Source organism: Thyridium curvatum, assembly GCF_004353045.1.
Source record: "Thyridium curvatum strain D216 chromosome Unknown NODE_54_length_294788_cov_77.042876, whole genome shotgun sequence".
NCBI classification, from domain to species: Eukaryota; Fungi; Ascomycota; class Sordariomycetes; order Thyridiales; family Thyridiaceae; genus Thyridium; species Thyridium curvatum.
Window position 1 is genome coordinate 237660 of NW_022156809.1, and position 22633 is coordinate 260292.

A 22633-nucleotide genomic window follows, 5' to 3' on the forward strand; every position below is an offset into this window, starting at 1 on the left:
CGACTTCTTTCTTTGGCAGTCTCTCCACATCTATGACTCCTCACAGGGCTGGGAGCAAAAGCAGATCATTATGCGCAAGTATCAGAGTTATTCAGTATGCAAAGAAAACTAGTAGTGTCCTTGCTATGGCAACCTCTACCGAGTATCACGAATGCAACAACCAGACGCCGACGCCTTCAACATGGGGCTGAAATGAATAGGAAAGGGAGGGGTGTCAAAGATAAACCCAAAGTCGAATCTGCCTCCCGAATGTCGTGGCTGTGAGACCGTCCCCGGTACAAGTAAAAGAGGAGTGCGAGATAATCCAAAGGCTCACATGGCCATCTCTGCCTGCAGCTTCCGTAGCTCTGCCTCCTCGTCGTCTTCCTCCACTGCCTTTCCCTTGACTGGTGGGGGAGTTAGTCCATGACGCACCGCGGTCCGAGGCATGAGGATCAAACTTACTCTCGCCGTTCGCCGCAGCCGGCATGCGTTGGATCTGGTCTGACACTGGCACAGTGCCAGTCTTGAGCAGAGACTCGTCCAGCTGCTCCTGTTGCATTGCCTCCAATTCCTCCTCCAGATCCGCATCGTCGACCGCCTCGCCGAGCGCGTTGGTGGTGATGGCGCTGACGATCTCTTCGCTGAGGGCGTTTTGTTCGCGCAGCTTCTCCCTGTGACGCAGAATGGTAAGCATTTGCATCCCGACCGTATTGCTATTATCATCATCAACCCTACGTACATTGTCTCGTCCACCTTTTCGGGGGTGAGCTTGCCGTGGATGGCCTGCATGGCCTCGCCAGCGCGCTGCATCGCCGCCAGAGTCTCCCGGTTGATGTTTGCGGACTCGATAGCATTGATCTGTTGCTCGAGGGTCTGGATCTGGGCCATCGTCTGATCAAGGCTGTGTTCGTGCGCCTTCTTTCGTCGTAGAGCGGCCTTGGCAGCTGTGTGGGAGGGCAAGATGTGTTAGCCGACAAGTCGGTTGGAGGATCGAGACATCGGGACAAACGTTGGGCTTACCATTCTTGTTCGTGTTGACGTTCTTTCGTGCTATGGCATCCTGCTCTTCCATCTGGGACTTCAGGTGCTTCTCTCGCTTCTGCAGCATATCCAACTGTGACCTCAGGCCCAGGATCGCGTTCTTGGGGCTGTCCTTGCGCTTCTGCGCAGCCCCACCGCCAAACCATCCCCAGATTCCGGAAGACATGGCGAACTCGTAGGCGCTGTGTTGGTTTCGGGACGAGATGGGTTGCGGGAACAGAGTGCTGCTTTGCAGCTCAGTTCAGCTTGATGAGTGAAGCGTCGCTGGATGGGATCGTAGGCCCGATGACTCGTCCTCCTGACCCAGACAGCCAGATCGACCTTGGAACGACCAGGTGGCGGGGTAGATAAGGCGACCAAGTCTCGTAGGGCCGCAGCTGTGGGCGCTTTGGGGTGTCTGATGAGAAGGATAAGAGCAGGAGGCTCTCTCGCTACGGATAGTGGTTATTCGGACGCCTAGGGAAGATTGCATGTGCTTGCGTAAGAAGATTCGCAAGGATCGGGATTGAAGCCTAGAGGACGAGGTCAGGCAGGCTATGATGCAAGGCATTTCCTGTCGCCAATGGTGGCGCTAGCGTCGACTCTGCCCGTGCCTGCGCCCGCACCGCCGCCTGGACAACAGCCAACCTGCTAGCGGCCATTTTTGCCGATGTTTCCCTCGTGACGGTCATGTGACCGCGCTGCAGCCTGCACTGAGACTCAAACGCTCACTGGCGTGGGTGGCCCGTGGGTGGCCCGTGGGTGGCAGGCGTGGGCGAGAGAGGAGAGTGAGAAAGAAAGGAGAGAATCCATGTAAGCAAGCACATGGGCACATGGGGGGATTGGCTGCCTTTGTCCTGCATCATGCCTCTTGGGCGAGCGAGCGAGTGAGTTCATCTGCCGATTACATTTCTCCTCTTTGAACCGTCTTTTCTTTCTGTGTATTTCACGATCGCGCGTCCTCTCCTCCTTCGCCAAACACCGGACACCAGACATGCCAACGCCAATGACCTTGAGTTCAGCACGGGGCAGCATCGCTGTATTCGGATTTGTCGCCCGCTGAAACGGGCCTATTCCATTCCTCTCAAAATGTCGAATCCGCCGCCGGCGTCTCAATTGTGCTTCTTATCAGATTTGCCTGCAAGGCGAGAGATGGAGAAAGTGCGGTTTCTCGGCTGGTAAGCTCCTCACCGTTCTCACGACTCAAGTCTTCCACACCACCATCGTTTGTTCCCCCTCGCCGGCCAGTGAGATTGGACAGAGCACCCGGATGAGTTGGCACATCACATTGCATGGCCCTCTCGGCCCTCTCGATAACTCGCGGTCGCTCCTCTGGACCTCGCCTGAGTTCCAAACAAAGTCGCGTGTCGTGTATCTCCAGGGCTGACCATCCTCCACAGTGTGACATCTTACTCTGTCAGCTCAGGGATCCTGACCCTGGAACATCAGTACCCTGTTGCATCTACGACCAAGGCATTGGTGGACGTCAATCTCTTACTCGAAAGTCTCAAGTCAGAACAGACCCAGGTTGGCGCATGGGTCAATGTGATCGGTTACATCAAGATGCCCCCGTCTGCTCGACCGACCAAGCCCGCGCGGGAGAGGCCGACAGTGCATGTCCAAGCCGTCCTCCTGTGGTCTGCTGGTCCTATCGACATCAAGCAGTATGAGACATGCCTGAGCAATGCAGAGGGAGCAAAGACCTGACCAAGCAGCACGAATCGCAAGCTGCACGCATGCAGCTCGTTTTCGTCTCTCTGTGACCAAGTCAGCCGAGCCTGCAGAGCACAGCTATCTTCTCGGATGATTTGCTCACAGTCAGCCATTCCACCCATCAAAGTGCTCATTCCAGTTCTCGGGTATCTGGTGAATGGTTCGAGCACATGCATCCTCGGATGTGGGATACAGAAGCCACAGCGGTCTGCGAAAGACGCCTCACGGCCCCTCGTCCGGCGCTGTGAAACACCATGAGAGATCCCGAGATGTGATCGATGTTCAAAAGCATCTCGATCCTGGATTGCCTGTGCTGTGCACCAGCACTGTGCCGCCCCCTGCGTTGGGGAGGGCAGAACACCCAAGTCGGCGGCTTTTTTTGGAGGTGTGTCTCTGTTGGCAACGCAGAAGAGGTGCCAGCATAGACCAACGAGGTCCCAGCCCTTCGGATAGCGGACACCAGTCGATGTTCTATTGGTCCTTCAGACTCGGCAAATGGGAGGCTGTCGTTCCCGTCGCTGCGCTGTGTAGTCTCCGGCCAAACACACGAGGCTGGTCCAGTCCGGGCCAGCACCTGGGTATCGTCCACGCAGCAGACACGCCCGAGCAGTTGGCTTGATTCTCCCACCGCTCAGATACAGAGGCATACGGGCACACAGCTGGACACCCTGACCGACCCTCTCGCTGTTCATTTTTGTGCGAATAGCAACACAGGGATTCAACATAGAGTCAGAATTAGGAATGTGGATCTGGCAAAATCAACTAGCTCCATTTGCGCCGTGCAGAAAACCACCTAATATGCACATAAACAAGCAGCAGACCGACCCGACTAACAGAAATGCGACCTTCATTGGGCCCCCAGCAAAGCCAGCTGGCACAATCTCGCTGGGCAGCAGCAAGCGTCCTCCTGCTCTTATGCAGCCATTATTCCCATTCCTCGCCCTCGCCCAATAAGCAACGTATGCCGCGCGTGTGCTTTCTCCGCAACTGTTGTGATTGCGTCTCCAGACCGAAGCTCTGCTCCGTCTGTGCGTCCGATAGGGACGTGCCAAGGTTTCGTGCGTTCTGCACTGAAACCTGCCTCAAGGGCACTCAATAGCCTCATGCCAGCGCATGGCCCCGGCCAGTCGTCTCACCTCGGAAGAAGCCCCTTCTCCTCCCAGCAGCCTGCAGTCAGTCCCGCTTCCGGTCCTCATATCTCGGCTGCGAGTGGTTGCCTCGACGATCGTGATGGTGCCGCCTCCGACTTGGGTCGCCGGGGCTGCCCCTGGATATGACCACCGGCTGGTGCAGCGGACGCTTGAGGGGCTTGTCCGGGTTGGTCGTGGTCCTGGCGGCGGCCTGCTTCTCCCACATCTCCTTGGACTTGACGCAAATGTCGTCAATTTGTTCCTGGTGCGAGGTTATTTACGTGGGACACGACGGACGGTCGTTGTGGAACGGCGACGCTCACGTCTGAAAGACAGGGACCTGGCGTCGTGATCAGAAACCCATCCTCTCCCTGGTTTGCCCGGCTCGTCAGTATGTCTTCTTTCGCCCTCATGCTGGCAATGCAGCAACAAAAGCAGCAACAGCAGCAGCAACAGCAGTAAGAGCAAGAGCGCTCACTGTGCTGACAGAGAGAGAGAGAGAGAGAGAGGAGTACGCACATCTTTGGTAAATGCTCGGACCGTGGCATCTGGGCCGAGATAATATTGCAACTCGGCCGTGATGACCTTCTTGTGGATGTCAAGGTGAGGAATCCAGTACTTGTTCATGGCCGACGACGACGACGACGACGACGACATACTAGTGCAATTTTGGCGGGAGGGACCGAGATCGACAAGAAAGCTAGCGGGTCAGTAGTCAGGTGCATGGAAGATCAAGAGGATCGGCCGATATTTATATCCAACGTGCAGGCAGGCCGGTCTACAACACGGACGGGCTTCGTGGTGTGTCTGTACGAGCCGTGGGAAAGAAATGTTTAGACGTTTGGATTACCGTGTGTTGACTGACCGTTGTATTGGACTTGACTTTGCAGCATCTTGGTTTCACCGCCAATCGCAGTCGGTCTTGGATTCACGTATTAGATTCACAGAGGGTACCAACACTCGGCCAGACAGACACACTGTGTTGCAAGGTCAGCAGAGAGTCGCTACCGCTCCCGCTACTCTCAACTTAACACGCCAGAGCTGGGTGTGAGTGGTCAACCGAGGAGACCGGGTGCATTGCTCGCCTCACTTTGACCGCCCCATTTTCTCACACTAGAGTCTGGGTGCGCGCGCGCCCGTCACCACGCACCGGCTCTCGTGTATGCCTCTAAGGGAAACCCGGTACACAAACATTTCTCGGGATGTTCGCTCTGATATGATGAAAAAAAATGTTGAGAACATCGGAAGAAAATTGACAGAACGTCGTGGAAGTCGGGAATTTCGGCTGGCAGAAGCCGCCGCCTGTCCAACTGCAGACGCCGCAAGAGGAGCGACCTTGTTCCTGCATGCAGCCGACCGGATTTGACAAGATGAATTGCTTCCCCTCTTGGCAACACCCTGCTGCGGACTGGTAGATCCAGCACGGTCGCTATCATTCTCTCTCCCCCCCGGCCCCCCTGTCCCCGAATGTGAGGGCACGCAAAATACACGCCGAAGCGAGGTCTGCATGCTCACAGGGCCCTCCCTCTATGTCACGTCTTGTGATCAATACCCAACCTTTTCTAGGATGTGCATCTGAACTTGCTCTTCTTCCCCTTGGCCCTCCAATCCAATGGACAGCTCTCGCCAGGTCATCCATGTTGGGCTGGCCCAGCTGCAAGGCCATGATTGCCGATCTTGCTGCGAACTACATAGCGCTGCGCAGATCATCTCCCCTTGCTGCTCTTGTGTACTTTCTCCGCGCCCGAGAGAGGCAGACGCGGCCACACCCGTACAAGGGGTCCCATTTTGCCCTTCTTTTTTCCCTTTCCCCAGCTCGACAGCCTACTAATAGAGACAAGATCCCTACCTGCCGAGTGTGGCTAGGCTCTCCCGGACCACACTGCTGGGAAGGCGAGGCTGGCTGATCGGCCAACTTTGCTTGGGCGCCGTGCATTCCCCCGGGCATAACCGCAAGGAAGAGACCATCTATCCCCCTGCTCCCCCCTCCTTTTCCTTACACGCATCTGGTCCCGTCTCCATGTCTCTCTGACTGCCGATCCCATGCACGGCTGCGAAACATCTCGCCAAACCTCTCCCAAGCCTTGGGTCCCCATGCGTCTATAGCCGCGTGTCGCACGTCTCATCGGGCAACCACGGTCTATCTGGTGATGCCGGCGATCACTCTATGCCCGCGAGGCAGGCGCCTGATGCTCCGGACCTGTTCGCATGTAGTGTGGTCCCCCCCGTCCTCCCCCCTTGCACATCTTCCATGCATGGGTGTAAGTGGACCACTGCGCGCGCCCGGTCCGATCGTAGCCCACGATTGCCGGCCGGGGTCCCCCGCAGGGTCCTTCCTTGTAGCCGTTTTTGCCTTGCTTGTAGTACTTGTAGTAGGGGGAGTACGGCACGAAACAGGGCTCTTAAAAGACCAGCCTCGCCCTGCGCCGTCTCCTCTTCACCGCGGAGCCGGTCTGAGCTCCTCCTCCTCCTCCACTCCAGAACGCGGACTTACAGCACTCTGACGGAGGAAGATCTCTTCCCGGCTTAATGGAAACAAACAGTTCACAGACCGGCCAATCCCCTTTCTTCGACGTGACGATCGGGCATGGAGCCAGGGCAGTAATCTTCAGGGACGATCTTGCCTGCCTGAGCAAAGACCATGTGCACCGCGTCTCTCTCTTGGGCTGGATGACACCCTTCCGGAGTAGGTCTGATCTCTCTTGCTGCTTGGCAGGCGCCGTTACAGCCAAGCGGAAAGTGAGGCGAGAGGGATCGACAGAGACCGTGACCAACCTGTCTTGTAAAGAAACATGAAAAACACGGAAGAGTCAATGGGCTGCGAGGTAAAGGGTCCGTCCGATAGCCTTTTGCAGGATTAAAAAAAAAAAGGGGGCGAAAAATAGGGGTTGATTATGCACGAAACCAGATTTTTGGACACCGCGCCGGGCTGCGACATTTTTCAACACGGCATGTTGGGCGTCAGGCAGTGGTCATGGGACCGACCACAATCAAGGGGTCACTTGTGGAAAGAAATAACTCTTTCGGCAGTTATCAAAGGGTTCACTTGATCGTCTTCCTTTGTCAATCCGTCCCAGTGGCACAGCAAGCCTCAGTTCTGTGTCGATAAACTGCACTCATGCCCGAAGCTGCTGCATGAAAAAAGGGCTCTCTGGGCGCCGTTGCGAAGCGGCGTGCGAGGTTTGTTCGACCATGATGCATAGTGACGTGATGCCCGTGATAACGGCGTCTCATGCCTCTTCCCGCTCACTCAGGGCTGCGGACCTGCGGGCGGGGCTGGTCTGGGCAATTTTCAAAGGATGGAGAACTCGATCCAGGGCTGAAAGAGCAGCCGGTCCACTTCGATACCTACGTCCTTGTCATCCTCAACATCCATGCTTCTCTCGTTGGACCCATTGCTCCACGAGACAGTCTCGGGACGGGAGCACCTTCATGGAGTTACCCTGGAGTGATCCGACGATGCCCCATCCCGTTGCCCGTCCTTCCTTCTCAAACGCATACGTTACATTGCTCCCGTGCTCCAGTGAGGCTCAGGACATCCACTCGTTGATGCTTCATCAGCGAGGCGAGCATTCTTCCTTGTAAGCTTACAACGCCCGGCGCTTAGCAATCAACTTATTGATGATAAGGAACATATCTTGGGTATTATTGTCGTCGGCCATCTTGAGGTGAATCTCCTCTCTCTCGGGCTGACATCGACCCCGTCAGGGGGTCAATGACAAAGCCCTTGCTAATGATCCACTCATCTGAATCGAGAGTTGGAAACACTAGTTAGAGACATACTTCATAGGATCAGGCACCTGATGCAGAATAGAAGGAACCAGGCGATCAACATTCGAGTCTGATGCTTTGAAGCGTTTACGGGAAGATGACCTGGCGTTTGCTCTGGACCCCCTGATGCTCATGAATCGCGCCCAACGCTGTCTTCAGCATCTTGCAGAATTGTAACACTTGCAAGGTCCTTTGCTATGTCCCATAAGAAGCATATGATTGATCAGTACTGTGTTGCCTTCGACAGTAGCCAGTCTTCTGTAGTCAATCCGTTGTGCCCAACACCTCTTTTCCGTGGAGCTGCCCCCATTCCACCCGTCCGTCCAGGCAAATATGGCTTAGAGATTCAAATCCCAGAGCTTCTCTACGCCTTTTAATCTTCTAAACCTCCCAAGCCCTTCCTAAATCTATACAACATACACTGAGCATAAACACCCATACCTACATCACTCGTTATGAAGCGGCACAAGACCTCCTAGTATTCATTGCTCCCTCTTTCTACAATGCCCCTTTGATCGCGAGTTAACCCGTTTCTCGTGTGTCTTCAGAGACAAAAGCTTTTACAAAAGACAAAAAAGACACCGCAACGCAATGCAAGTCGAATAACCCTCCCAAAGTGTAATACCAACCATAATAACCTCCCTCCTTTGCCTCCGTACCTCAAACCCAGTCCTCAGGAACACCAACCATCCGTCCACATCACCGACCCAATTACCAAAGCCAACCCTACGGCCACCTCACGTCCGAACTCGGCGCCCGGTTCCGCCTCTTGCTCCCGGGAGTCGCCGAAGCCGCGGCAGCGATCCTCTCCGCCCGCTCCATGACGCGCTGCTCCCTCGGGCTCGGCGGCACCATCATGTTGCCGCCGCTGCTAGCACTACCAACAAGACCGCCGGCACCACCACCGGCACCACCACCAGCCACCGAAGAAGCATACCGGCCCACATTATTCTCCTTATTAGACATGGAGCTCTCGGACCTGCTGCTGACCACCATGGCCGCGGGCCCGAGGCTCGGCCGCCCAAAGTTGCTCGACTGCCGCGGCAGCCTACTGCCCTTGCCCGCGACGGACCCGTTGGACGCCGCCGTCGCGGCGTCGCCACTAACGCGCCACGGGATCGATGATGTCGTCGAGGAGCCGCCCGAGCTGTCCCTGCTGCGCGGCCGGTAGACGATGGCATCGCGCTCGTGCGCCAGTGTGACGGCCGAGCGCTTCGGCGTCGAGGCGACCTCAATCAGCGGCGCGGCAGCCTGCAGTGCGCGGTGGTGGTGGCCGCCGTGCGATGTTGGCGTCATCGGCGCCGAGATGGACGAGTGCAGGGCCGGAGGGGTGTAGGACGTGTTCCTGCGCGGGTTGGACCGCGGCCGAGAGGTGTTAGCGTTCGACGAAGACGCGGCCGAGAGCGAGATGGCGTCGCTGCCGGTGACGATGTGAGACTTGACGAGCTCCGACGCCAGGTTGCGGACCAGTACGGCAGAGTCCTTCTCCGCTAGTGCGTGGATGAACTCGAACAGCGTGCGGAGCTGCCGGCCGTTGGTCGCCGACGGGGCGCTGCCGTCCGCTTCGCAGGCGTCCATGACGTTGCGGACCAGACGTAGCAGGTTCAGCCTCACGACTGCCTTCTTGTGGCTGAGCTTCTGTGCGATGCCAGCGTACATCTCGGCTTTGCCGAGTGACGCGGCTATCGAAGGGCTGAGACGTAGAACCTTGAGAAGAGGTTCCAGCAGGTTGGGGTCGAAAGCATTAGCCTTCGATGTATTAAAGCACGACACGATTGCCGCCGTGAACTTGCCGCCCATCAGGTGGTTCTCAACCTTGGCCGTCTCCTCTTGTAGCCAGACGTGGATGGCGTCAAGGGCCGTGACCTGCCAGTACTGGTCAGGGAGTAGTGAGATATAAAAGTCAAGACCCTTGTTCTGCCATAGGTATCTCCGACCCTTGCTCCCAGAATGCGCCATGTCACACAGGATGGGCAGCGCAAATTCCTTGGGTGGCCGGTCCGTCTGCATGATCTTGAGCAAGAGTGGGATGATACCGTTGACAGCAGCATACTCTTGTCGCTCTTTGCTGAGCCGGCACAGATTGAACATCGTATTCAGCACCTGGTTCGAGATTTCCCGGAAGTGCTGATGGCCCTTTTTCATGCTGTAGCTGAGCACGTCGATGAGGAAGTCGATCGCATCAGCCGAGTGTAGTGTCTCCAGCGTCGTAGATAGCATGGACAGGTTCTTGATGAACTTCAGCATAGTGATCTGATGAGGTGCGGACATACGCCGCAAGTCCTTCAGCACAGTCTTCAAGACCTGCCGTTCGGCAACAACCTCCTTGACGTAATTCTCGGCCTGTGAGAACAGGTAGAATATGTTGACGATCCGACCCTCGATCAGCTCTGAGAGTTCATCAGTCTCCTCATCAAGCACCTTGTGCAAAACCAAAGCCAGAGGGTCAAGAATTTTGCTGCGGGAGAAAATCCGGCAGAAGTCATTCTTTGGTGTGGGACCCTGAAGTTCGAAGACGTTCCATATCCCGTTGACACCAATCAGGACCAGATCCCTCGAGGAGTCGTAATCTTCATCCAAGAATTCAACCAGAACGTTGAGACCACCTGCACTGACAAACATTTGCAGCGTCAAGGTAGAGGTCTGGTACATTTGCCGCACGAAGGCTGCGGCCTCGAGACGGATCTCGTTGGAATATTGCCGGGCCGCGAATTTGGTGATGATCGGGATGCCGCCAACGAAGCAAAGGTTTTCTTGAAGTTCCACATCATCCAGAATAATCTACAAGACGTGAGTCAGCGAGGCTGGGATAGAGACACGTCTGGGCAATTTGGCTTACCGCGTTGACGATCTTCAGTAGCTGGAGAATCATGTGCTGCCGGCTCTTTACCGTGCAAGGCTCCAGTATTTCAAGAATTGGCAAAAGACCATGGGCACTAATGATCAAGTCTTTGACCTCAATGTTCTCCCACAAGATATTGAGCTATCACTGGAGTCAGCAAAGAGCAGCTTAGGATAGTGTGAACACGCTTACAAGGTCTTCGGACAGCTCAGACAGGGTGTCTTCGCCTTCGGTGGTCTTGAGAGAACGCACGAGCTCTTCGACCTTCTCGGCCAGCCGAGCGTGTCGATCTCGCGCAATATTCGCCTCCAAGTCCATCTCGTCCCAACCAGGATCCATCATGGCGAAGGGGTCGTCCTCGTCTTCGTCATCGCCGAGCCAAGAATTGTTGGACAGTTTCGAAAGGAGCATAAGACCACCATCTTCGGAGCCTCTATCGCTCTCTTCCTTCTCTGTAAGGGCCTCCTCCACACCAAAGATGTCTGAGAAGTCCTCGTCCTCCGCGTCTTCGGCGAACCGCTCGATCTCGACAGAGGATCTGGTTCTTCGCATCTGTCGATCGGGCAATACAGATGGCCTGGGTGGGGCCTGGCGACGCATACTGCCTCCCGTGGGGGCCTGCATCGAGCGGGGGAGGCTTGTCAGGTCGGAGGGATGGAACAGTTGTGGCGTGTCCTTCTGGACCAGGCTCATTCGGCGGTCGAACACGTTGTCGTTGTCGGCGAACAGGTCCGAGTAGTCTTCTACCGACTGTTCCCTGTAGGCAATTTCAGGGCGAGCGGGGAGCTCAAACTTGTTTCCAAGATGCTTGGAGGGTGACTTTGACTGCCCGGTCGCGGTTGAGGATGGCTTGCGCCCGTGCCTTCGGCTTGACTTGGGCGATTTCACTTCGGCGCTTTTTTCCACCCTCCTGGGAGGCCGTATGGTACGCTCCAAAGAGCCTACGTCTGGTACATGTGCCGCCTTGATCGTCGCATGATCATTATCGAAGTAGCTTTCCCAGTTGCTGGAAATGTCACGCGAGTCGTCGATCGATGCAAACGCCTTCAGCCTGTCTGCGGAGAGCAGTCCACCAAAGTTGTCCTGAGGCTTCAGATGTGGCAACTGTAGCGCCGTAGGTGATATAGCTGTCGCGAAATCGTTATCCCAGTTGTCGTCGTCTAGGACACGTTGTCAGCATCTACTTTAGCTAGTATCAAAGTATTGCCTACCTGCGAGTTCGGGAGACCTAAACGCCTCAGCAGTCGGTCTCGGTTTCGCGAGAGACAGAGGCCCTTTGGCTGGTGCAACGACATTCGGTCGGTCACCACCCCCATTTCGTAAGCCTTGCATCGGCCCACCGCTGTCGGAGCCGGTGGAGGCCCGGAGGTTGTTCTCCGAGGACTTGAGTGCTTTGTTCCACTGCTTGACTTCTTCTACAGCCTGGCTGAAGTTGGAGGGTGCTTTGGAGACGGGTGCGTCGCTTCTACGACAGCCAACGATCCAGGCGTGTTTGCCAAGCTTGCGGGCAGAAACACGGAGGTTGGGATCTTTCTGGAAGCACTGCATCAAAAAGTCTCGGGCAGCCTGCAGGGTGAGTCAGTTAGTTAGGGGCAGTCCAATCAATAACAGCTCAACAGGAGACATTGAAGCAAGTGGCGGGGTACCGACCGGAGAAACCCCTTCTGGCAGAGGCGGGTGGTCATCATTGACGATGGCAAACAAAGCAGGCATGGCAGCCAAGTTGTGGTACGGCGGTTTGCCCTGAAGCAGTTCGATGACAGTACATCCCACGCTCCAAATATCCGATGCTGATGTAGCTCCCGAAAGTTGGATGATCTCCGGTGCCATCCAGTATGGTGTGCCCACTACCTGTGCCTCTTTGTCCGGCCCAGCGAGAGTGCTGGTGGACACACCAAAGTCGGCAAGCTTGACCGTGCCATCTTTGGTGGTTAGAATGTTGGCGCCCTTGATATCACGGTGAATCACACCCTGGTCGTGAAGGTACTGCAGTCCCTGAAGAACTTGTGTCATGTATACACCCACAAGGTTCTCCGGGAACTTCCCGTACGCTTTGCATATTGAATGCAATGATCCGTTTTCGCAATACCTGCCAAGCGGGTTAGCCCTACCCAAACTTCGCTCAACATGACGGGATCCAAGGCGCACTCGAGAATGATATTGAGACAGTCCGAGGACTTGACAAAACCGATATACTTGACAATGTTGTCATGCTATCGCATAGTCAGTACAGTGGATTCTCGGGATCCCAGTATGGGCAACAAGCCAACGGTGGACTTACGTGTAGATTCTTGAGCAGATCGATTTCGGCCTGTCCACAGGGTCAGAACCTCAGCATAGCTTCCCAGCCGTCGCATCCCCCCTCCCTGGGCCATACCTCGATCATGCGCAGCTCGCTCTTAGGCAGGTCCCCGAGCTTGATCTGCTTGACCGCCACAGCCTCGCCGGTGCCCCAGTTGAAAGCCTTGTATACCGAGCCGAAGGCTCCTTTGCCGATGCAGTCTCCTAATCGCTGTGCCTCCCGTCAGCTCGCACGTCCAAATGTCTCCCAAAGATGTGCCTGTGTCCCATCCCGTAGCCGCGGCGCAACTCCAATGGCAGAGCAGGCCAGTATGGGGGTGAGGGGTCTCCCACGTACGTAGTCTTTCAGCCCCGGGTCCTGCAGCGCACCAGACCTGTCGCGGCTGCCGCCCGCGTCCTTCCTCGGCGTGCCGGGGACCTTGGCGGCGACGAGCTTGCCGTTCGGGTGCGGGTACGCCCGCTCGGCGGAGCTGCCTGGCGCCATCCCCGCGGCCGCAGGCTTCCGTCACCTCGAGAGTTGGTCGGGCCGCAGCTCGAGGGGGATTGGGTCTGGCCCGGCGCAACAATCGAAAAAGGGGTTCCGTAGTATTATCAGGCAGTGTCGAGGCGGTGGTGAGGTGATGGCAGGATTGGTCGTACTGGGAGCAAGTCTCCCATTCCCGCAGATTCGCTCCTTCGTAGGTCTTGCGCTCGTGGCGGTTTCGTCCTGTGAAAAGGCCGAGGTGCGATTCCTCCCAAGGTAGACTTCCTCGCGGGCGCAATGGGTGCTCCCAGAAAGTAAACAAGCCCTGTCGTGAGGTGAGGGGCGAAGGGGTGGGAAAACAGGGCTCCAGTGTCAACGAGCACACCAAAGCTGACCCCAAGACAAGGGAGTTGCAAAGGGCTGCTTCCCCAAAACCTGCAAGGTGAATTGTCGTCTCACTTTTGCGGTGAATGCCTCCCTTGGCTGACCACACGCCTGCGGCCCGTTCGTATTTCCCTCTGCGGTCTCAGGTAGCTGGCCGGTCGGGTAAAGTGAGGTAGAGAGAGAGAAAAAAAACAAAAGTTCGGTCCGGCCGCGTGCCTGCCTGTTTCACGTTCTCTATCCTTTCGCGTATTATCGCGGGGTCCGACTTTCTTGTTTCCTGCTAGCTCGAGCACGAGCACACACGCAAAGCACATACAATGGAAGACAGAGTGGCTCCCTCCCCCCTGCCAGCCGGCAAGCAAACTACCTAGGTACCTAGGTAGTAACTGCCCAGGTGCTAATAACTACTGCTATATACCTATCGCAGAGCACAACTCTAGTCGTCCAAGGGGGGCCGACTCTCACTGTCTACCTAGCTGTACTAAATTAGAGACAGACTTGGCAGGGCCTAGTAGGCCGGAAGGTGGGCGGATCGAGTGGAAGCTGCAGCTGCGAGACAAGGGAACTAACGCCAGGGCTGGGCATAATTGGGCCTCGAGTCTGGGGCTGGGAGACGCCTCGAGAGGAGAGTCGTCGGCCGGGCAGACAGACACATCCGTGGAAACCCACGCCTGTGCGCATTCCCCAATCGAAGAGCCCGGAAGGGGGGGAACCGCTAGTTAGCTACCTAGGTAGGTACCTAGTTAGTAATGTCCAGGAGAGACAATCGGGCTGGGTGCTTTTCTTCTTTTGCCTTCTGATACGAAGTAGGTTGGTGCACTAATGAGACAACAGAGCTGCTAGTTGCCAATTTTGGGTTTGGAACAGGGGATATCTACGGACCTACCTAGGTATTCCTCAAAGCAGCTTTCAAGAATGGCCGATGCGATGACGATAGCATGACTTTCCCAGATAGGAAACAGGCGTGCTCGCCCATTGGAATGACAGCCAACTCCCACAGAACAACCAGGTGCACATGCCTGAGAAGATGACGGCATCGAAGCTCTCAACTCACCCGACATTGCTTGTCGTCCACAGAGGTCGGCTATCTCATCTTGTTGCAAGCCTCAGCGCACTAGGAAGCCCGGAAGCAGATGCATCACATCCACAATGTAACCCAAACCGGGCCATCTGGGGTAGCGAACCAACGAGCGTGGCCGGCAAGGGCCTAATCTGACCCTTTGCTGCGGGTTCGCGATGGTCGCATCCGACATATTCGGCCGCAAGCCACTGTCACTTTCCGAGAAAAGGAAGAGTGTCTGGCGGGAAACATGTTGTCTACTTAAGAATACCAGATGCTTAGGTATTTGGGCAGAGGTTTGGGTGTGTAATGAATGGACAGGATGATATGAGCCCTTGCAACCCAACTCTATGTTAGGCGCCACTTCTAGGTAAAGCAGATCAATCGAGGGCACTGAGTACAAAGGGCAATGGTCTTTTAGCTTTTAGGTTTCGAAATCGTTCGCGAGACTCTATTACTACAAGCACCGTCAAGCCCGACGCCTGCGCATTTCTCTGAATGCAATTTTTCAGGAGCTTCAACGCTCATTAACTTTTGTGCTTTTCCCCAACATGATGGCAAGCCGGTCGTCCTCTCGGACTGAACGCCTGTATCGGACATTACACCATAGATGTCGTATCCTCTCGAATCCATGAGGTCCAAGACTGACGCTCATGTAGCATTCAACGCCAATATCATACCACGCCGAGCATTGCCGACGTGCTCTCAAACCCCGTGCCAAAACGCCAATACCATGTCCTAATCTGTGCCGTCCCTGGAGAGAGTGCGGCTGAGACCAGCTTCAGCCCACCATTCATCCGGGATGTCTTCCCTTCGCGCCAGGTTTCGAACAATGCGCTGCATGCCTCCGATCCCGCCCAGCACCTCAAACGTGTCGTCATTTCCGGATTGGTGCGCCGCGACGTTCGCATAGGAGCGGGTGCTCCTGTGTCCAAGGGGAAACCTGGTCAGGGTGTTCTGACCCAGATCGTCCTCGTCCTCGTCCTCGCCCTCGCTGTCCGAGTTTTCACAACCAGACTGCGGCTCCAACAGCGATTCTTCGGCTGGGTCTGGCCCAGTGAAAGAGGTGTTGGAGGATCCGGTCGCGGCGCCTTGCGATGCCGCTGCGGATGCCGAGGTCGAAGCGAACGAGGAGCCCACGCTGGGTGGTTGGGGGTCAGGGGTCAGCGTGGTCAGGAGTGTGTCCCAAACACCATCGCCCTCGGGGCTAAGGCTTCGGTCGCGGTCACCCAGGCCATCCAAATTGGCGGGGGGGTAGTAGACGCTGGGGTATCGAGATCTGAGACTCGAAAGTAATCGGCTCTCAAAACGCCTTCGCTGCTGCTCTATTTGTTGTGATTGCTGCGAATATTCGGAGGAGCGAGGCTCGCTCAAGATACTGTGTGCAAGGTCGGCACGGCCGGCACGGCCGGCACGGTCGAGTGTAAGGTACTCTGGACTGCGAACCCGTCGCAGAGGAGGTGGGCTTCGCGGAATCCGTCGAAGAGATCTCCGTGAAGACGACTATGAACGAATTAGCTCTGCTGAAAAGAGTGGTCAAGTGTACGTCGAAACTCGACTAACCTCATGTGAGGGCAAATCAGAAGGCAGGTCTGTGTGCCCGGGAACCGCATGATAGCCCGCGAGTGGTTGTTGGGGGGCGTTTTCTTGATGGCGAGTGGAAGGGACAGACGGGCCGGCGTCTCCTTGAGTGTCGAGCAGAGGACTAGGGTTGGACCGCGCGTGCAATTCAGCCCATCGCTCGCCAAAACGCTCAACCACGCGATCATCCAGGGCCTCCATCGTGTTCATCCTGTTCCCGAACATTTCGTGCAAGCGCTGGCGAGCGCGCTCTGCGCCCCTGGTTGGGGCGGGAGGCGACGGGGGTCTCGGAGCCTCGTAGTCATGGAGCACAAGGGATGGAAGGGTGAAATCATCTTCGTAGGCGGCCGCGGCGGCGAGTACGCGACGCTGTTGCTCTCGTGCAGGCCCATTACCTCGAGAGCGAAGTCGAAGACGGCGGATGGCCGAGCGCGCATGTGCGGGGCTCTTTGGAGATGATTTACCCTGGACGTCGGACTCGACAGGCGCGATGTAGAGTCTGGAGGGGGAAAAGCAGAATTAGCACAAAGAACGTGTGTGAGATGGCTCGCAGAATGTTGCTGCCGCCCAAACAAGGCCATTCAGAGATGAACCTTGATGGTGCGTGTCGCGCACGCGATAGGATGATGCGTGGACAAAGCGCGCGACCGGCGCTGTTTGGGTGGGCGACAACGGTGGCGCAGGAGGGAAAAAAACTGGCGACAAACGACTTACGGGAGGCCCATTCTTGCTCCGGCGATGATCTAGAAATCCAAACCCGTCGCGACGATGCAAACAATGATCAAGCGAATGTCAAAGTTGGATGCGCAACGAGATGAATTGATGGAAATGGCAATGGGACGATACTGTCAGCGGCGGGTGGCGGCTGGGGTTGGTGGATGATGCGCCGGGAGAAGGGTCGAAATGTTTGGATCCCTTCAGTGGAGGAAGAGAGTGGTGAGTCGTGGGGTTTTCCGACTGGGGATGGCATTAAAACCGGTCGACGAGGTGGGAGACTGATGTGTCGGGGCTGATGCTGAGCGCGCCTTGGTGAAATTTGTGACAGATTTGGATGGTCCCCCAGCCACCTTGGAGAAGGGCCAGGTGGGAAAATGAAGCTGGCCAATGGTGTTATGGAGTGACTTAGGTTCGTGGCGGTCATTGGTGCAGGGACCATGTATTGAATGAACAATGAACACCTGCAGCCAGGAATCCGCCCAAGGTCAAGTTCCAGGGCGGCCAGCCACTACTTGTACAGGCTAGAGCCAACAGGGGATATTTGGCCCCCGCAGCCCCTGGAATGATCTGTGGATCCGCGCCAGTACTGCAGCTCTGCCCTGGACTCTCGCCCCGAAACATCGATTGCCCTTCTGAGCAAAGACGATAGGCTGAGATCGAATTTCAAGATCCGGCTACTGCTCACCACTTTTGCCCGTCTCCAATCACGGTGATGACTCAGTTGGCCTCTCAAGGTGTGACACCAACACGTTGCCAACAGCAACACCTCACGATCAGTTACCAGCACAGCTTTGTGTCTGCTCAGCCGTTGTTGAGCCAGGTCGAGCTGGTTTCGAGACAGGCCCTAGCAGAGCCTTCTTGACGACATACAGACACCAGCCAAGGCAGCAGGAGAAGCATGAAATCGTAGTAGCGAAAGCTGCTATGCGGTCATCATGATCGATCTCGGACTGGCTCGTATCGGCCGCCTTCTGCAATACACACCACAGCCCTGGAAAGCTATCCATGTCGCCGGCACAAATGGCAAAGGCTCCATATGTGCCTACCTCTCTGCGATGCTCCACGCCAGTGGAGTAAGCTGCGCCAGCTTCACCTCACCACACCTCATTGACCGTTGGGATTGCATCACCATCAACGAGAGCCCCGTCTCTGAAGCACTGTTTCGGGATACCGAAGCTCTCATCCACAAGAGGAACCAAGAAAATCAGATCGGTGCCTCCGAGTTTGAGCTGCTGACCGCGACCGCCTTTGAAATCTTCTACCGGGAGAAAGTCGAGTATGGTGTCGTCGAAGTCGGTTTGGGGGGCAAGCTCGATGCCACCAACGCCCTGACTCACAAGGCCGTCACGGTCATCTCCAAGATTGGACTCGACCACCAGGGTTTTCTCGGCGACACACTGACCGAGATCGCTCTGCACAAGGCCGGCATTATACGTCGGGGAGTGCCATGCGTCGTCGACAACAGCAACAAGTCTTCCGTCCTCAAGGTGATCGAGGGCCATGCAGAAGAGCTTGGCGCGACGGTCCTGTATCCTTCCATCGCAGCGAGTGATTTTCCAGGGAATCAGACATTCGAGCCACACCAGATCCAAAACCTGGCTTGCGCCTTTGAGGCCTTCCGGCTTGCGTGTCCGGACAAGCAGGTGTCGCTCGGAGAGTTTCTGCCTGTCATCAAGCAGGTCGCGTGGCCTGGGAGGCTCCAACCGATTGACATTGGCAGAGTCACCGGCCAGAAACGGATAGCACTCCTTGACGGCGCCCACAACACCCAGTCGGCCGAAGTGCTTGCTGCCTACGTCGACAAACATCTTCGTGCCTCTTTCAAAGCAGGCATCACTTGGGTACTAGCGGCATCAGCTGGCAAGGATCTCAGTGGCATCCTGAAACTGTTGCTGCATCCAGATGACCGTGTATGTGCTGTCAAGTTTGGGCCCGTGGATGGCATGCCGTGGGTGAAGGCTGAAGACTCTTCCGCTATCCTGAACACAGCAACCCAATATCATATCGATTCCGCGAATCAATTCAATGGCGAGGGCGATATCGCAGGGACACTGAAACACGCAGCGGGACTTCCTGATCGACGGCCTATTGTGATTGCGGGGAGTCTCTATCTAGTCTCGGATGTTCTGAGGCTGTTGCGTGATACGAAATAAGGTGCCAACTGTTGTAATGATGCCCCTCGAGGCCAGCCGAGATGATTATTGTAAAGAAACAAGGGTTTAATGCATACGAACAACTGGATAAATCAAGTTGATTATTTCAATAAGACTACAAGATACGGCCACCACGTCACATGATTAAGAATGATTTCTCCACGATTTTCAGACGCAATGCAGCGGTGTTCAATATCTTGTTTCCAAAGATTGTTTCACAGATCATGCTTGCCAACACAACTTCTCAACATCCGGAACACATAGAAATGAGCTTGGCCAACCACCTCATCATTGTTTGCGGGCACGCTATATGGCTTGGAGGGCCTAGGAAGGGCTACGATGAAGCAGAATGGCTCATAGAAAGCTACAAAGCCGGAGAAACACCCACATTCATCGAGCATATCAAAGCTGGTGTTGAGGCGTTGGGTAAGGATGAACGCGCGATATTAATGTTTTCTGGGTACGTAACTGTCCAACTGTGGCCCTTTCAAGCTCCGTGGAAAGGTTGTGTTTGCCTCTCCTTCAGTCATTCTGTGCCACTCCTTTTCGCCACTCCTTTTCACTCTTCTCCTGATCTGCCTCCTGTGACAAGTACTGACCAAGGCTCACAGCGGGCCGACACGCAAAGAGACACGGATCTCGGAGGCAAGGAGTTATGCGAATCTCGCCGCTGCAAACTCATACTTTGGTCTGCTGCCCACCGTAGAATGGCCAGCCGATGTCGAGGCCCATCCGCTCTCGCCAATCCCGCTCCATCCTCGCGTGATGCTGGAGGAGCAGGCCCTCGACTCGTACTACAACATTCTGTTCAGCATTCTACAGTTCTGGCGTGCGACCGGATGCCGTACGTGGCCAGAGCGGATCACTATCGTCAGCCACGCATTCAAACGCACGCGGATTGTGGACGGTCATTGTGCGGCCATCGGCTTTGCCCTTGATAGAGTGCGTTTCATTGGTATCAACCCCCCGAACCTACCGCCGGAACTTTCGGGTGGGGATCAAGGCAAACAAGGAGGAGTCGTGTCTCAAGAAAAGGCAAATGCTATGCAGGATGTGCAGCTTGTCGTGGGACAGTGGGAGGAAGACCCGCATGGCATCTCACAAGCTCTGGCTGGGAAGAGAGTAAAACGCAATGTCTGGGGCGTTAACCAGATGCTGCTTCTCAGTGACGAAGAGAGACGCAAGAGCGGACTCAAGACCAGATTCATAGGGACGGACATGGAGGCATTGTCGGATGACACGGACCGGCCATGGTCATAGAAGGTCTTGATGCGTGTCTCTTACCAGATGGCATTTGCCTCAGATCAAGGCTATCCAGATACACGAAATCTGTTATTTCTGTGATCTACTTGCTCAAATCTTTGATGACCTCTCGTCAGCATTGCTGGAAACATGTGCGATAGTACGGCCCTCCGCAGAGACTGCGTCCACAATGAAACGAACCGAGTCCTTGACCATGTCGGCGCTGAACTCATGCCCGATCCCGGCGTAGACATTGTCCTCGACGGACAGCTCCAAATCAGGCCACGTCTGCGCCGCCTTCTTGAAGACATCCAGGAAGGGTCTAGAACACTCATAGTTGACTAGCTTGTCCGCGCCGCCAGAGGTGACGAGAAACTTCTTGCCCGCCACCCGGGACCGCAGTGCTGCCTTGACCTTTTCTTGCTCCCCCTCCGAAGCCGGCCAGACTGGCTCGCCCTTGCTGAAGACCATACCACGGGGATCGTGCTTGAAGCACGACTGCATTAGCCCCTGGGGGAAGTCCTTGCTCCCAAGGAAGGAGGCGCCTTTGGTCGCTGCGTCAAAGGTAGACAGCTTCGTCAAACGTGCCCGGTCGCTCAGCAGGTCTGGGGCAGTATTAGCTTGCTGCACCATGGCCGCAACCCATCCCTTGGTTTTTTTCCCCTCTTGAAACGACCAAGAAGCACGTCAAGAAAATAACTCACTGATAAAGTCCGGACAACCGATCACCATGACACCGGCCACGACCCTCGGATCCCGAAACATGAGCTGCCACCCACTGTGCCCTCCGAGCGACACACCCAGAACCAGATGCCGGTCCACAAACCCAGCCTCCCTCTCGGGGAAGACGTACGACCCAAACAGGTCGATAAGCAGGCTCGTGTCGGCCGCCGTGCCCGCGATGACACCAAACATGTCCTGCGCATGCGTCGCATTGCCATTGCGCCACGCACCATTCGCCTCCTGCAGCACCATGCGCGAGCCGTGGTTGCGCTGGTCAAACGCGGCGGCGACGAGGCCCCGCCGCGCCGCCGCCTTCTTCGTCTTTTGGACGCTCGCGTTGTGGGCGGCGACGGCGCGGGCGGCGATGTCGGCCATCTCCTCCTTGGACCGGGTGCGCGGGTTGTGCAGCCACAGGACGGCGACGCTGGTCGCGTCCGGCGCGAGCTCCGCGAGGCCGTAGACGTCGACCCAGAGGCCCGTCATCTGGATCGTCTTCATGGAGACGGCGGGCGTGGGGCCCAGGCCCGCGGCCATGGGGTTGGGCGTGCCTGGCATGGTGGAAGTGTGGTGCGGGTGGTGGTTGGGGTTTGTCCCTGCGGCCTTTTTCCGGGGAGATGGGAAGAGCAAGTTTGGCCCAAACTCCTTCCGATCAGGTGTGGATGGTCCGATGCAAATGTGTGTCAGGATGGAGAGTGCATATGGAGAAACCAAAATAGTTTTCTGGTTCCGTAGGAAAGATGGAAAGCTTGAGCTGGGAAAATAGTCCCGAAGGAGGTCCCGTTGGTGAGTGGGACCGGGAACGGCGGGGGTTCCGGAAGGCGAAGGCACGAGCCTGCTCTGATGAAGTTGATACATCACACTTGATCAATTATAACATCTGAAGAAAGAAGGGCTGTTCGTAAACGTAGGTACCTAATGCCTCCTCTCTTGTATCAAGTGAACTGTATTGTTAAGATATTTTCTTGGGGGGCGTAAAGTGTAGCCATGATCATGGAATTTGTTTGCAAGGGACATGTCGGAAACTCGATTGCTATAACCACCATTTGCCTTCGAGGGTTGCACATGCATGATGAGCTAGATGTACGCAGAAGCTACAGAGTCTCAAATTGAGCAATTATTATCATGGGAATTTGCTCGGGATCTAGAGTTTCATCCTCCCCCGGGAAAGTGAGAACCGGACATCCTGGAGTTCCGTCTCGTCTGGTTCGAGTTGTTATTGCCTCATGGCACAAGTTAACCTTGGTTCTTCTTACTTGACAAGCCACTCGTTCACATGCTAGTCATGACAGATGACTTGTCTGATTGCGAGAGACAGTCCTGGATTTTGCCTATATAAACCTCCCTTCTCCCCCATCTCTGGACCTCTGACTTTCTCATCACTCAGCTTCACTCAGCTTCTCATCAATTCCTCTTCACGCGCTTCCACATCTTCTCGGTCTACCCTCTGTCCTCTAGATCTACCGTGTTCCTGTCGGTCTACCCTACTCGTCTCGCGCTACCGGCTTCCCTCTCGTTCTATTCGGCATCCTACAACTCGGCAACTCGACCCAC

The 22633-nt window shown here is 55.9% G+C and overlaps 7 protein-coding genes across 7 annotated transcripts; 3 read left to right on the top strand and 4 right to left on the bottom strand.

Moving 5' to 3' along the window:
• Window positions 1-312: 312 nt before the first annotated feature.
• Window positions 313-1189, bottom strand: E0L32_008340 (uncharacterized protein; the record flags this gene model as incomplete). The annotated part of the gene is made up of 4 exons (XM_031143183.1): window positions 313-386; window positions 445-653; window positions 722-926; window positions 1003-1189. The coding sequence occupies 4 exons, from the start codon at window positions 1187-1189 to the stop codon at window positions 313-315; spliced, it is 675 nt and encodes a 224-aa protein (XP_030992482.1).
• Window positions 1190-2091: 902 nt separating this feature from the next.
• On the top strand, window positions 2092-2709 carry E0L32_008341 (uncharacterized protein; the record flags this gene model as incomplete). The annotated part of the gene is made up of 2 exons (XM_031143185.1): window positions 2092-2180; window positions 2403-2709. 2 exons carry the CDS (start codon window positions 2092-2094, stop codon window positions 2707-2709), a joined length of 396 nt encoding a protein of 131 aa, XP_030992483.1.
• A 5633-nt stretch (window positions 2710-8342) lies between these two features.
• E0L32_008342 (uncharacterized protein) lies at window positions 8343-13243 on the bottom strand (the record flags this gene model as incomplete). The annotated part of the gene is made up of 9 exons (XM_031143186.1): window positions 8343-10397; window positions 10456-10599; window positions 10651-11618; window positions 11670-12024; window positions 12109-12547; window positions 12607-12671; window positions 12740-12769; window positions 12836-12970; window positions 13097-13243. The coding sequence occupies 9 exons, from the start codon at window positions 13241-13243 to the stop codon at window positions 8343-8345; spliced, it is 4338 nt and encodes a 1445-aa protein (XP_030992484.1).
• Window positions 13244-15404: 2161 nt separating this feature from the next.
• On the bottom strand, window positions 15405-16972 carry E0L32_008343 (uncharacterized protein; the record flags this gene model as incomplete). Its single annotated transcript, XM_031143187.1, has 3 exons — window positions 15405-16169; window positions 16230-16746; window positions 16962-16972. The coding sequence occupies 3 exons, from the start codon at window positions 16970-16972 to the stop codon at window positions 15405-15407; spliced, it is 1293 nt and encodes a 430-aa protein (XP_030992485.1).
• Window positions 16973-17899: 927 nt separating this feature from the next.
• Window positions 17900-19117, top strand: E0L32_008344 (uncharacterized protein; the record flags this gene model as incomplete). Its single annotated transcript, XM_031143188.1, has 1 exon — window positions 17900-19117. The coding sequence occupies one exon, from the start codon at window positions 17900-17902 to the stop codon at window positions 19115-19117; it is 1218 nt and encodes a 405-aa protein (XP_030992486.1).
• Window positions 19118-19383: 266 nt separating this feature from the next.
• On the top strand, window positions 19384-20377 carry E0L32_008345 (uncharacterized protein; the record flags this gene model as incomplete). Its single annotated transcript, XM_031143189.1, has 2 exons — window positions 19384-19577; window positions 19729-20377. 2 exons carry the CDS (start codon window positions 19384-19386, stop codon window positions 20375-20377), a joined length of 843 nt encoding a protein of 280 aa, XP_030992487.1.
• A 93-nt stretch (window positions 20378-20470) lies between these two features.
• On the bottom strand, window positions 20471-21637 carry E0L32_008346 (uncharacterized protein; the record flags this gene model as incomplete). The annotated part of the gene is made up of 2 exons (XM_031143190.1): window positions 20471-20964; window positions 21064-21637. 2 exons carry the CDS (start codon window positions 21635-21637, stop codon window positions 20471-20473), a joined length of 1068 nt encoding a protein of 355 aa, XP_030992488.1.
• Window positions 21638-22633: the final 996 nt, after the last annotated feature.